This window comes from Mesocricetus auratus, unplaced genomic scaffold, assembly GCF_017639785.1.
Source record: "Mesocricetus auratus isolate SY011 unplaced genomic scaffold, BCM_Maur_2.0 Super-Scaffold_100027, whole genome shotgun sequence".
NCBI classification, from domain to species: domain Eukaryota; kingdom Metazoa; phylum Chordata; class Mammalia; order Rodentia; family Cricetidae; genus Mesocricetus; species Mesocricetus auratus.
The window spans coordinates 11,569,364-11,583,606 of record NW_024429208.1 but is presented as its reverse complement, the minus strand read 5'-3'; the positions used below and the strand labels follow the sequence as shown (position 1 = coordinate 11,583,606).

Below are 14,243 nucleotides of genomic sequence, written 5' to 3'. Positions count from 1 at the left end.
CAAGTCAGTGCTAACAGACACCTGTGTCATATAATACAATATCCCAAACAGTCAAATCGGTTAAGAGGAATTTTGAGTTTTGTCTTTTAATCACTTTCAGAATGGTAGTCATTTCCTGGATTCTAGGAACAATATCTTCTCCCATGCATGCTCCCACCATCTTCCCACTAGGAACAATATCATCTTCCCCTGAAATGACTCTGCATTTCAGCTGTTGTCTGCTGTTTCCTCTTCTGAGGCACTGAGCAGACTACGATATTGTGGGTGGCTGAGAATTTGTAGTAACTATGTAATAAATTAGTTTATTCTGAGTGTTTAATCAAAGAATGAACATGGATGTCCTTTACACCATCGTAAAGAACAGTCCTGAGACTGTCTGAAGCATTCAGGTGACCCACCTGGCACTGGAGTGGACTGCCCCCTGCCGGAAGCACTCACTTGACCCCCTGTTTATCGATCCTCTGTGTTATCTGCTGCTGCACTGCACCTCCTCCATAGGGGCAATGGAACCTTCTTTCCCCACTGCTTCCACATCTGAAAAGGCTGTAACTTCTCAACCTGTTCTGATGTTCCGCCCTGCCCTTTTCCTTGAAGACAGCTGCAAGCTCTATTTATCCATAGCTTTCACCACAGGGACTGTTCCATGCCCTTTAGCCATTTACTCATTCAGCAAGTACTGAGTGTCAGTTGTGTGATAACGGCCCTTCCAGTGACTAGGCATGTAGAGAAAAGCAAACAAGTCTGTTCCTCATGGTCTCAGATTAAAGACTCCAGCAGTTGTTAAGCATGCGTGTAGAGTATTTCCAACGATGGTGATCTCTACAGGGAAAGGGTGATGGAGGGTGTGGGGAAGGAAGCTGTGGAATACTACAGAGATAGAGAGTGATCCCTTCTTTCCTTTTAAAGTACGTACATAGTGATTTAAAAAAAAAAGAGACCAAGGGAAAGTCTTTTAAAAATGCTCATAATAAGAAAACATGGTATAAAAGTAACCTACAAGCTAAATTACAAACATGACCTTCGGTGTTCATAACCAAGCACCAAATCTGCAGGATTGGATGTGTGTGGTGAAGAGTAAAAACAGAAAATGGCTAGTTAAGCAAAATATGATGGGATTCTGAAAGAGAAAGACCCTGCTAGGGCAGGACCAACATCACGGTGACAGGAGGATGGCCAACTGAGCACCTGCAACCAGCAGACTCCCTAATTAACATGAAACCAAAGCTACAGTCTTCATTCACCATTCAGGGATCACACTTTGATAATCCCAACAGCAGAAATATGTTTCCAAGTACTGGAGTTACATCACTTTTAAGCTTAACAGTTCTTTTGGATATTTCTAGTGCTGTTGAAACCATGATATCTTTTAAGGAGATTTTTTCCTTGCCTTGTGAAGAAACTAATGAGTTGTATCTTAAATTCCAGATAAGTTTGGAATCAACAATGTCACAGGTGTCATCTATGTGAACGCACCATTGGATTACGAGACAAGGACCAGCTATGTGCTTCGGGTGCAGGCTGATTCTCTGGAAGTAGTCCTTGCCAATCTCCGAGTTCCTTCAAAAAGTAAGTTACATTGCTTAAGAGAATGACTATATTTTGTAGTATTTTTGCTGGTCTGGTAATCAGTTACATATGCATAAAATGAAGCTATCCCTTCAGGCTGTAGGGATCTCTTAAGTGCTAGAGAGGGATAGCCATTCATCTTAGCGGATGGCAAGGCAACTCTAGGGATGAGGTTATAACATACTATTTACAGATAATGTGTAAAATACTGTTATGATAACTTCACTTGCATAAGTTGATCAGCAAACTTTTTAATCCCCCTTGAAAGCCAGGTTATGTGGCTAATACTGCCTATGTGAGAATAAAGGGGAAAGCATTTAAAATAGTGACTAGTGGGCTGGCAAGATGACTCAGTGAGTGATGGTGCTTGTCATGAAGCCTAGACATGAGTTTGGACCCAGCATCCTCACGGTGGAAGAAAAGAATCAGCTTCTGTTTGCTGTCCTCTGACCACCACATACATAGGGGCATGCATATGCCCAACGTACACACACAGAGAGACAGACAGATAGGCAAAGAGAAAACAAAGTAAAAGTATAGTATTTTAATATTTTTAATTGGTGATTAATAGTAAATATTAAATTACTCATAGCATCCCATTTAATTTCCATACATTTCTTTATGATGATAAAATGATCATCCTTAGTTTCAGTACTGTTATGAATTGACAGTCAGTACATAAAAGACATGATGTAGCTGCAACAGGGATGCTAAAGTATTTCTTTGAGCTATCAGAGCAACATGACTCCCGTGGAAAAGCAAAGAGCAGTCAGTTTGTAGAAAGGACTGACACCGGGTCTAGGAGATATTACCAGTATTGCAATAGATCCATGTGTGTAACATTCTTTCACACTAAGGCAAATGAGCCTTTAATAATCAGTGTTCCTGTCTAAGACCTAAATGGTTACAACCAAAACGCCTTTCACCTAACTTCATACAACAGAGGCACCTGCAGAAAGAAAAGTACAATCAAGCATCTAAATCAGTAGTTCTCAACCTGTGGTCATGACCCCATTGAGGGGGTGGAAAGACCCTTTCACAGGGCTGGCATATTGTATATGCTGCATATCAGATATTTACATTACAATCCATAACAGTAACAAAATTACAGTTATGAAGTAGCAACGAATCTTATGGTTGGGTGTCACCACAACATGAGGAACTGTATTAAAGGGTCACAGCATTAGGAAGATTGAAAACCACTGGCCTAAAACATGATCCTTTTGGGATCATCTTTCAGCATCATATTAGAGCCTGACATTCATCATCTTCTCTAGAAAGGGAAGATTCGGGAATGTGGATATCAGAAAGAGAGCCAGGCATTGAAGAAGGGCCCAGGGTAGAGAAAAAATGTGGGAGATGTGATATACAAGCACAATGACTCAGTAAGGGACTGTCACTAGAGACTGTTACTTACCATAAACTTTACCTAACAAACTTGGGTGGCTGTTGTTTGTAAAGATACATCAAAGTCATTTAGAAATCCAGGTAAATAATACTTTTTTGATAAATTTTATTTAAATTAGAAACAATCTTATTTTACATATCAATCCCAGTTCCTTCTTCTTCCCATCCTCCCATGCCCTCCACGGAACCCCCCATGAGGGATCATCAAGTCATTTGGGGCAGGGCCTAGGCCCTCCCTCATGTATCTAGGCTAAGAGGAACTCCATAAATTAAAAGAATCAAACTGTCCTCAGAAACAATATGTCACTGGTATATTTAAACTGTTTCAAAGGAGTAGACCATGTCTCCCAGGTTTTAAACACTTATAATTTTTGTAGATTTTTATGTGTGTTGGTGCTTCCCTGCATTTATGTGTGTGGCAACATGTGCATGGAGGCCCAAGAAGGCGTCACATCCTCTAGAACTGGTGGTTGTGAGTCACAGTTTGGGAGCTGGAAGCTGGAACTAGAACCTCTACAAGAGCAGCAAATGCTCTTAACCACTGAGCCATCTCTCGGGCCCCTTTGTTAAAGTCCTTAAGATGGGGCCGGTAAGGTGGCTTAGCAGGAAAGGGCAATTGCTGTCAATCCCCAGGGCCCCATGGTTGAGGAAAAGATTCCTGCAAGTTGTCTTCTGACTCTCCCTTACCCATGATAAACCCACACATGCACACACACAATGAATTAAATGAATGTTATTTAAAAAAACTATAAATTGCAAGCATTTACACTTTTAGAGAAGATAGAAGATTCCATAGACTGTGAACTTATCTGGCTAAACAAATAGATAAAATGTTATAAAAGAGCGATATTATATAACTTGTTAGCGAAAACAGACAAAATGTTCTGAAAGAAAGGTGTTATATAACTTGTAAGCACAACAAATAGGAGAGGTTAATTGAAAATTGTAACTGTCACTTTTCATTGAAACAAATATCTTTGAAAGACAAATTTTACTACATGCTAAGGGTATAGGACCTTACATTTCCAAAGGACTATCTATGATTTTTCAGAAAAGAAAGATGATAAGTTATCTATAGAAATATATTATAAGTAATTCCCTTCACTATAGTATAAACAAAGATGAAAGGCAATAGAATTTTACACAACGCCCAGGTAAATGCCTGAATGTGCCCTGGTGGGCATGCAGTGATGAGATCAGCTAAAAAAATACAAACTCATGAGTTACCTTTCAGAAATGCATGAAGCCTAAGAGGCACACATTCATTTGTTCACTGCCTGATTATTTGAATATTGTTATTAACATTTCATGACTAACCTTTGCCTTCTGCTCAAAATGAAGACACACACATTTCCAACATTTTTCCATCTATTAATAACTGTTAATAGCCTGTAATCAATCCCTAGTCCATTAGCTATGCAAATAAGTCGACCATTATGTAAATTGAGGTCAATTAATTAATTGTCTAAAGGTTTTAATTTGCTACAAAATTAGCTACCCTATGGATTTTAACTCTATTGCACATCATATTAATAAAAGTAAGAATCTAATTCACTGAAGTTATACTTTATTGCAACTTCTTCATCAAATGATTGTTCATAAAACAATTTTCAAATTGAATTTTACAACAGTTCTATAAATAAATTTAGCATGCAGATGAAAATTAAAATAGGCAGTTATAGAGTTCATGTCGTAGATTCAACGTTGGAGCTTAAGACAGTATGGACTCGTGTTTTTCAGTGCTAGGATTAAAGGGACATATTTCCATATCTAACTCTTATCACACCATCACAGTGAAATATTAACATGTGTAACACTCTCTTCTACAAGTCCAGCTACCTCCCATCATATCACTCTAAGCCTCATCATTCTAATACATCTTTAAGTATCTCCATATTATCTCTTAAAGATAATGCCAACCCAAAACAACTCTGACCTCAAAGCAAATAAATGATATTTTGTTCTTGAAACAAAAATGAGTGACCATGACACAAAATATAAATTCAAGTTGTCTAGGAAGATACATTCTATTGTGGCAGTGATTACATGCTTTTCTGTTATAGAATAAAGAGATTTATAAATTAAGGTATTAACAAACACAAATAATAATGGATATTATTTTCGAGCCACAGTACGGGAGCAGGGGAACTGCAACAAGACCCTTTACAATACCAGTAAGTGCTTCTAACCACTGAGCCATCGCTTCCTTCAACCCCTTCGTTCAGGTTTTTAAAGTGCTGAAGCTGGGGCCAGTAAGGTGGCTTATCAGGAAAGGGCAATTGCTATCAATCCCCAGATGTCCATGGTTAAGGAAAAGATTCCTACAAATAATGGAAATTACCCACAGGAAGATTATAGCAAACTGTGTCAGTCTCTGCTATGGGTCTTGGATGCTACTTAATGTCATAATTATCTCTTGGAAGATAGTGATCTCCTAAAACATTCTAAGGTTTCACAGGATCCAAATGATATTAGGTCAGACACAGTAGTGTGCAGGAATGGCTTTCAAAGGAACTAAAATCAACGCAAGATAATCTGGCTCTGGTTATGCAGTATTTTAGTCACAAAATTCTAATAAGTCATGTAAAGTTTCACCATGTGTATAGAAGATTCTGCAAGCTTCAGTTCACAGCAAACCCTCTTTGATCTTAATTAGAACTCCACTGCTACCTCTCCCTCAATCAACAAAATGTAATGCACCGTCCTATCTCTTCTGGTTAGTTTTCGTTTGAAGCATATTTTTCTAGATATTAAAATATCTACACTTGTGCTTTTTGGTTTTCTTTGAATATCTTTTTCCATTGTTTTACCTTACAGTATTTTCTGCCCTTGATGGTGAGCTGTATTTCTTGGATGCAGCAGAAAGATGGGAGCTACTTTCTAAAATAATCTGCCAGCCTGTGTTTTTAATTGGGAAATTGAAACTATTAATATTGTGTTATTAATGAGCAATGTTTTTTCCTATTTGATTAACTGTTCTGGATTATTTATTCCTTGTGTCCTCTTGGAAGTAGTTAAACTCTTCAGTCTGAAGTTTTCTTTCTAGATCAGTGGTTCTCAACCTTTGTAATGCTGCAACCCTTTAATACAGTTATTCATGTTGTGGTGAGCCCCAACCATAAAATTATTTTCATTGCTTCTTTATAACTACAATTTTGCTACTGTTATGAATTGTAATTAAATAGCTGTTATCCCTGACGGTCTTAGGCAATCTACAGGTAGAGAGCCAATGTTCTAGTGCCTTCTTAGATTTGGATTGGTGAACAGAATTTGCTGATTTTTTTGTTGTTTTGTTTTTGTGGCTTGTTGTTGTTTTCCTCCATCAATTATGATTTATAGTTTTGCTGGATATAGTAGTCTGTGTTGGTATCAGTGATCCCTTCAAGCTTGTTGAACATCTGTTCAAGCCTTTCTGGGTTTTAGATTCTCCATTAAAAAGTCATATACTATTCTAAAGGGTCTATTTTATATGTGACTTGGTCATTTTCCCTTGAAACTTTTAATATCCCTTGTCTGTTCTGTATCTCTAGTGTTTTGATTATTATATATCATGGGGAGTTTATTTTCTGAGCCTGACTATTTGTGTTCTGTATGCCTTTTGTACCTTGATAGGCATCTCTTTATATATTTCTTTAGACTGGGGAAATTTACTTCTATGGTTTTGTTTCAAATATTTTTGTGCCTTTTCTGGACTTCTCCTTTGTCTATACCTATTATCCTGCTTTTTTTTGTCTTTTCATAATGTCCCAGATTTCTTGCCATTTTGAACCTGGAGACTCCCCCCTTGGTTTAGGTTTAACATTTTATTTGACTATCTGTTTCTTCTATCTTGTCTTCAACACCTAAATCTCTCTTTCTCCCATGTCTTTTAATATATAGGCTTACATCTGATGCTTTTGTTTGATAACTTGGGTTTTTCATTTCCAGTTATATTCAATTTGGTTTTTCCTTAGTGAGTCTATTTCTTTGTTAAATTCTACTTTTCTGCTTTTATTTTTAAAATTTTTTATTATTTAATTCAACTGTGCTTTCATTAAGATATTTATTCATAACATTATAAGGTCCTGGAACATATTGATAATGCTACTCTAAATTAGCTAACTTGATTTTCTCAGGGGCTATTGCAATAGGATTGCTGACTTCTAGAGGAGACATATTGGTTGTTCATGATTTGTTTTTGTGCTAGACATCTAGACTTATGACCTCCTCTGAAGTGTTTCACCTCTTGGTGTAAATATCTGGTCTTGTCTTTGCTAAGTGATATTCTGGTCTTTAGTTACTCTTACTCTGTCTGGGTCCTAACCAAGTGTGGTGGCTATATGGTTCCTGGTGGAGATTAGATCTGGGTCCCAGTCAAAGGTGCTATCTGTGATGTCCCTAATAAGGAGCTATTCTGCAATATGACAGTGAGTCCCAAAGGAATGGGAATGGTCTAGCAGAAAATGCTCGTAGGGATCATGGGGAAGAGCTAGAGAACACTGGGTCTGAACCAAGAGGCCAAGTCCATGGAGGATGGAGATGGTTTGGGAGGAGGGATTCCTTTGAGCAGACTGAAGCCCAGCTAAGGGTTAAACTTCAGAGAACAGAATGGAGGATGGGAAAGGGATAAAGGCTACCTACTTGAGTTCCAGTCTAGTAGTGGTTGTGTGGGTCAGTGGAGTCACAAAGAAATGGAGATGGTGTAGAAGGAAAGACTAAAACATGCCCCAGGAAAGGACTAGGGAGACCCTGGGATGGCAGCAAGAGGCTGAGGCTAAGGGTTGTTTCCTTAAATAATGACACTCAAGACCTTGCTTATTGAAACATAAATTAAACAAAATAACAAATAATTATCACTTTTTGTTTTATGGGTCATATACTTTTTCTGTAAGGGATGTGTTCAATAATGTCACCACCCAATAGTGAAAAAAACTAACAAAGAACACACGGCGGACTCCATCAAACGCCACTGAAGCTGTTAATGAAGTAGCTATGAGTCTCAGCTTACCTAACTTTTCATTCATTTGTTTTAGAGATTTCATCCAGAATTATCTAGATAAATGATAGATAGATAGATACCCTCCTTCATAACTGAGAAACTTACTTACATTTCATTGACCCTCTTTTATAGTATTAATATAATAAATGCACAAAGTAATGAATAATGAAATCCAAGTATGTATAAGACATATTTAAAGAACATATTTTACCAGCAAATTAAAAATAAAGCATTTTTTGCCCACCAGCTTATGAGCCCAGCACTAAAACAAATATAGGGAAGATGAAAATGTATCTCAGTAGTCACTGTCTAATACACCCTCTCCTTTGCTCCAGTAGACAACATACTCAAGCCTCCACATGTCCTGATGACTGTCTAGACCCTGGGTGTCAGTGCGTTCATTGACCTGATGGTTGCTCACTAACTACCTACCACATGTCTGTCACCATAACAGTATTTGAGGACACAAGGATTTTGGAATCCAAATTGCTACCTTCAGGTTCCCTTTGGTTGAATAAAGAGAAAAAAGCAACACATAACCATTGACAATGCAAGACCCATACCATGAGTAATTGCCAGTGCAGGTACAAAGTTTACATCATTCAGAAGAGTTCACCCACGAAATAACCCAACCTTTGTAGTGGAACTTTGATAATGAACTAGAGGAAGTTACAGGGGTAATTTCAAGCACAGTAAGGAGATACTAAAAGTAAGAGAAGTAATTATTTGCAAGAAGTTACAATAAGAGAACCAAAGTACTGAAAATCTAAAGAGATTTGTAATAAATTTAATATAAATAATAATAGATTTGTAGAGTATTAAAGCAGGGTTGGCTGCTATGAAATCCCATACTCAAAGAAAGAAAGGAAAATGTCAAGTGAATAGAATCATGAGAGGTTTTATATGAAAGAAAGTAAAATTCTGAAGTTAGATATGAATCCTTTCCTAAAACACACTCCTCATCTTCATAAAGGAAGGTGTGGGCTACATATACCTTTCCATGTCAAGTTCGATGCTGGCAACTATGATAGAAGTACTATCGTTGGGTGGTGAATTCACTTTTGAGACATAGTAGATAAATCCAGAGTTAAACAGATGCAGCAACTTCTGTTACCATGGTGGTACTCCCAACTACATCTTGATCTATGTAGACTCCCAGAATTATGCAATTATGAAGATTCCAGCCTTGGGCCTAGCAATGTAAAATACAGATCTTGCTCCAAAGCCAGAGTGAGTTCATCATGAGCACAGATTCAGCTTGGTCTTCATGTCACTGAGGGAGATGGCTCAGTGGGGGAAAGGCACCGGCCAACCAGTGTCTGTCTTTTTTTCCCCCATCTCCTGTCAAGCATTTATTATGTTTGGCTTTTAGATAATGATGGTGTTACCTAGTCTCAGGTGGCATCTGTTGTTTTGATTTCGTTTCTATGATACCTGAAATACTAGTAATTATTCACATATTTTACTGGCCATTTACAATGTTTTCCTTTGAGAAATATATACTTAGAAGCCAGGCAGTGGTGGTGCACTCTCTTAACCCCAGCCCTTGGGAGGCAAAGGCAGGCCGATCTCTGTGAGTTCAAGGACAGCCTAGTCTATACAGAAATATATATATATATATATATATATATATATATATATATATAATAGGTCATTTGGTCATTTTGGACTGTTCTTATTGCTAAGATTTTTAAACCTTTTAATATAATATAGTCAGATGTTTTATTGTCAGGTAATTTAGAAAAGAGCTGCTCCTAATCTATAGTACACTCAGTCCCACTGATGTTTTCTGTGCTCTATGAGGTCTTTGTAGAATGAAGGAAATGCCTCTGAAGTTTTGTGTTTGTTCCTGGTGAACCGAGAAACATGTCTCAGTCAACACAAAGTACTTCCCCATAAGTTTCTTCTGTTTTATAATTTCAGATCTTTTAACTGTGTTATTTTTATTCTTTTATCAATGAGAAAAAAATATCTTAAATGAAAAATTAGAAAGTGTGTGTATATATATATATATATATATGTTTTGTGTAGGGAGTTACGGTATGGAATTGTTAAAGGACATATTTAATTGATAATAAAAATGTAAATGAAAGAGTTCTCTTTTAAAAAAAAATCTATGACCCACCCATATCTCTGTTCTGAGTCCATCTTTAGTATGACTGTAAATACAGTGAGAATAGTTGTAGTGAACTGAGCCCCATTCATGAACAAGATTTTTGTTAGAATTACTAATTTTGAGTGGAGCGTAGAATAGTGTTAGCAGGCATGAGGCCCTATTGGTTCTTATCCCAATAAAAACAAAATTGACGTATAACAATAGCCTTAAAATGGAGTGTGTAAATACGTCTACTGGGTATTTGTTCAATGCATGAGTGAATCTGGAAAGTTAAGGCCAAGTTGTGAAAGGCTCGAGTGTCAGGCTAGCGGCATTAAATATATATCAGAATACTCATCCACGCAGGACTAACAACTTAAGCCCCAGTTCCCCTCTTCCCGCTCCACACTGGCTAGGTAACCCTGGCTACACTGCAGATGAGCCACACCAGTGCGGTCATCAGGGAAGTGCCAGGCTTTTGTGTCACTTAGCACTTGCTATGGGGACAACCCTCCCCTTCCCTAGCCCTCCCCTTCACCCTCATTCCCACAGTATCCGCATGCCCTTGATTGGCCCTCGTGTACAACACTATTTTTGATCCAATAATTTTGGACATGAAAGTGATGGTATTTCTAATAAATAGGCTTCCTGCCTTGAACACTGGCACCCCTTACTGTACATGCACTGTATCTCCCCATACCAATGCAGAGTCAAATATTTTATGTCTCAAAGTAGCTCTCTACAGAGCTAGTAACCACAAGACCTTGCACAAAAAAAACTGTAGCAGTATTTCTGCCACAATGATATCCACGTGCTTCATTTTTATGTAGTGTAAAAGCAGTAACATGAAATTTTATAGCTGAGGTGAATGTATGTAATTCCGTAACTAAAGTGGCAGTTTTTGCTTTATTATAAAATTATAATTATCTTTAAGTGTCGAAGAAAAAACCAAATCTTTCTGCAAACACGTCATCATATTTTGACTCAGTTAACTAGGGCTTCAATCAGGAATAAATGACAGAGCAATTAAGATAAGCTTAAGCTAGTGATAAAATGACTCAAATGCTATTGATTTCAGTTTATGGTTTTGCTTTAGGGTACAAGCTTGTAATACATTTCATTTTCTTGGCTTTTTCTGGTTTCAGACAGAAGGTCTGTGACAGATAATGCTAATGATTATGTGTTATTGACTAACTTACAAAAACATTCTTCAAATAGCTCAAGTCACAAAACTGAAGCATGTCACATAGTATAATCTTCACCATAACAAAAAATACTAGGTATGGCCAGTGTCTTATGTTCATATGGGTGCAGTTCTAGGAATCCTATGAATAATTCATTAATTTCAAATATGGAGACCAGTTTAGAATAAGGCCATGGCATGTGTAGCATTTTTATCTCAAACATTTCAGGATTCTTCTTAACCAGGACTAGTTGTTTAAAACCTAAGTCCCAGCATTCAGGAGACAGAAACAGGGGGGTAATGAGCTTAAGGATAATGAGCTAACCTGGGCTACAAAGGTAGTTGAGGGGCAGACCAAATTGCTTGGAAAGATCATTTTTCAAAAACTTAATGATACTTTTGCTCATTGGTAGACACCTAGCATACATAATGCCCCTGGGTCTGATTTTGAGAACCAGTGAATAAACAATAAAATGTATTTAAGAGAATGGTCTCCTTGCTTATCTTTAAGAATTGAACCCAAGTATAAAGACAAAAGATGTAATTTTCTTCCTTCTTAAATTTCCTCTACTTATTGTAATCAACAATTGTGTGTGTGTTGTTTCTCTGAGCCTTGTTTATACACTGAAATATACCTCCTCTGAACTATTATCAGTCCCATCATCTGAGCTTTTCCTGAGATATTTTAGTCCAAGTCTAAATTGAGAATCAAGTCAAGATTGTTTATTGAATTAAAGTGTTTTTCAAACTTACACCCTATTTCAGAAAATAGAAAGCACAAATGCTCTATTAATAATGAGAGTCCTAAATGATACAATGGATCCCTAAGAATCCACAATCAGAAAGACACTTGCTCCGTGGAGAGTAACTACCCCAATTTAATGCACACGAAACAATGCATGGAACTGAAGTCCATTAAATAATGCATAGAGCTAAAGTATCATTTCTGAAAATAGAAAATCAAAGCAACTGTCTATATAATAGAAAATAAATGACAAGAACCCCTTGCTATTTAAGAGTAGGAGCCAGCTGTACTTAGTCTACAGATATTTAATTATGACCAGGGTTTGTATGTAGCTCAGTGACAGAGAGCTTGCCTAGCATATGCAAAGACCATCTACAGTCATTAGTATCAGAGAAAGGAAAGTGGGGTCTGAACTATAAAACCAGGGTTAGCGTGAAAAATGCTATATAAGCCTTTCGGCTCCACAGGCTTTTGGATGCTCAATAGTGCCTGGACCTGAATGAAAACTCTTGACATGTCTGTCCTTCCTTTGTTGCCTGAACCTCTAGGTCAAATTCCTTCCAGCCCTGTGTGCAGACACGCTGACTCTCCCTGGGGCAGAGCTAGTGCCCTCCTAGTCTCTCAGCAGCTATAACAACTTCAGCATCTGAAGGCATCCAGACAAGATGATACTTGCCCATTAACCTATGCCAGCAAATCAATAAAAACTGCCTTTTTTTTTTACCCAGAGAGCACCCTGGCCTCTTTGTCAGGCTGGCTCTACTGCACTGATAGTAGAAACCCAGCATAGCCAGGTCTGTGTTTCCTGTGCACGTGACTTGGTCTTATTTCCATCATTTCTGTGATAAAAGACCTCAAGTCTCTGACAGCATGGCTGACATTTTATAATTTCCTAAAGATTTAGTATACCTGTTAGATTGATTTTCATTTATTTTGCTCCTTACCGCCCATGAATGGTAGACATTTCTTCTACTTAGTGAAATACTTTATTTCGATCAAATTTTAAAAAGCAGTTAAACCCCCTCATTGTTGATTTTGGGGGGGACTCCCATTAGCTATACAAAGATAAATTTCATCATTACTCTTGCCCGAGTTTATATCAACTACCCTGGGTCTGGAAGACCTAACAGGGTAGGCTCAATAGCAAGTTGAGGTAAGCACTTGTGAAAAACAGAGAGGCATTTTCATCAGTGTGGCTATGCTGAGAACAGATAAAAGAGTGCCAGTGGCCAGCTCCATCCTCAGAGTCCTGGCATGGCCTTTAGGTTTGACTATAGGAAGAATTGGTGCAGGAGAGGCAAGAAGTATGCATATTTAGTCAGTGCTGCTCAAGGTGTGTCTCCACAGTCATCTCTTCAGTTACCAAGTTGTTTGAGAGGAAGAATCTGGTTCCTGTAAGATGACTGCACCTACTTCACAGTTCAGCCTCACCAACAGAGATAGTTGCCCTCACTTTGGGGGTGATCTGCCTAGCAAGGCTCATCTAATCCTGAAAGTTGGGGCAACTACAGGCAAGGACAATGATGCTTGTCTTTGTGCCTTTGACCTTGGAGACTGTAAGTTAGGTCAGGCGTATTTGAGACTTTACCATGTCTGTGCAGAGTCAAGAGGAGTCTGACCCAATGTACAGACATAAATGAAGGCAGAGATGCTAGACATCAAACCCACTGTTAGTCATTGTATAGAACAAGTGAGGGGTCAATGCTTTATAGAAAAAGAGCTTAAGGACTGGCGATAAAGCCCACAGCCATGTCCATACTAAGAAGACAGTCCATCGCTGAGCTTTCTTCCCTTATAACAACAGTGGTTTCTAGAGCTGAAGAGATGGCTCAGTGAGTATGAGATCTCAATGCCCTAGCTGAGGACCCAAGTTCAGTTCCCAGCCCCTGCTTCAGGTGGCTCACAACTGCCTATAAATTCAGCTCCAAGGGACTCAATGTTTCTGACCTCTAAAGGTCACACACACACACACACACACACATCACAATTTCAAATAATAAAAATAAATCTTATTTTTAAATGTTGTTTCTAAGCACTCATTATTGCTGTGAGCTACATAAATTAGAGATTGACCTGACTTGTGTGACAAGGCATAAGGAACTGATGGCCATATATACAGAAAGACTGGGCTTGGGTGACCCATGCACTCTGGTAGAGACACACAGGCAGAGGCTCAGAAACTCAGTATGGCCCTTATGTACAGCAGGGAGGAGGACAAAGTAGGTGCATGATCTCAGGAGCACTACCAGGCTGCAGCATCCAGGATGTG

General features: G+C 38.2%; 1 protein-coding gene across 12 annotated transcripts in view; it reads left to right on the top strand.

The window, feature by feature from the left end:
* Nucleotides 1–14,243, top strand: part of Pcdh15 (protocadherin related 15) — a 1,295,283-nt gene that overhangs the window by 1,183,917 nt on the left and 97,123 nt on the right. For all 12 annotated transcript variants that reach the window (XR_005871270.1, XM_040732073.1, XM_040732072.1 and 9 more), the window contains one exon: nt 1,426–1,566. Coding sequence is in view for 11 of the 12 variants with exons in the window: in XM_040732073.1 (XP_040588007.1) it covers nt 1,426–1,566 (141 nt within the window). In the remaining variant the exon portion in view is untranslated. The remainder of the gene's footprint in view (nt 1–1,425; nt 1,567–14,243) is intronic.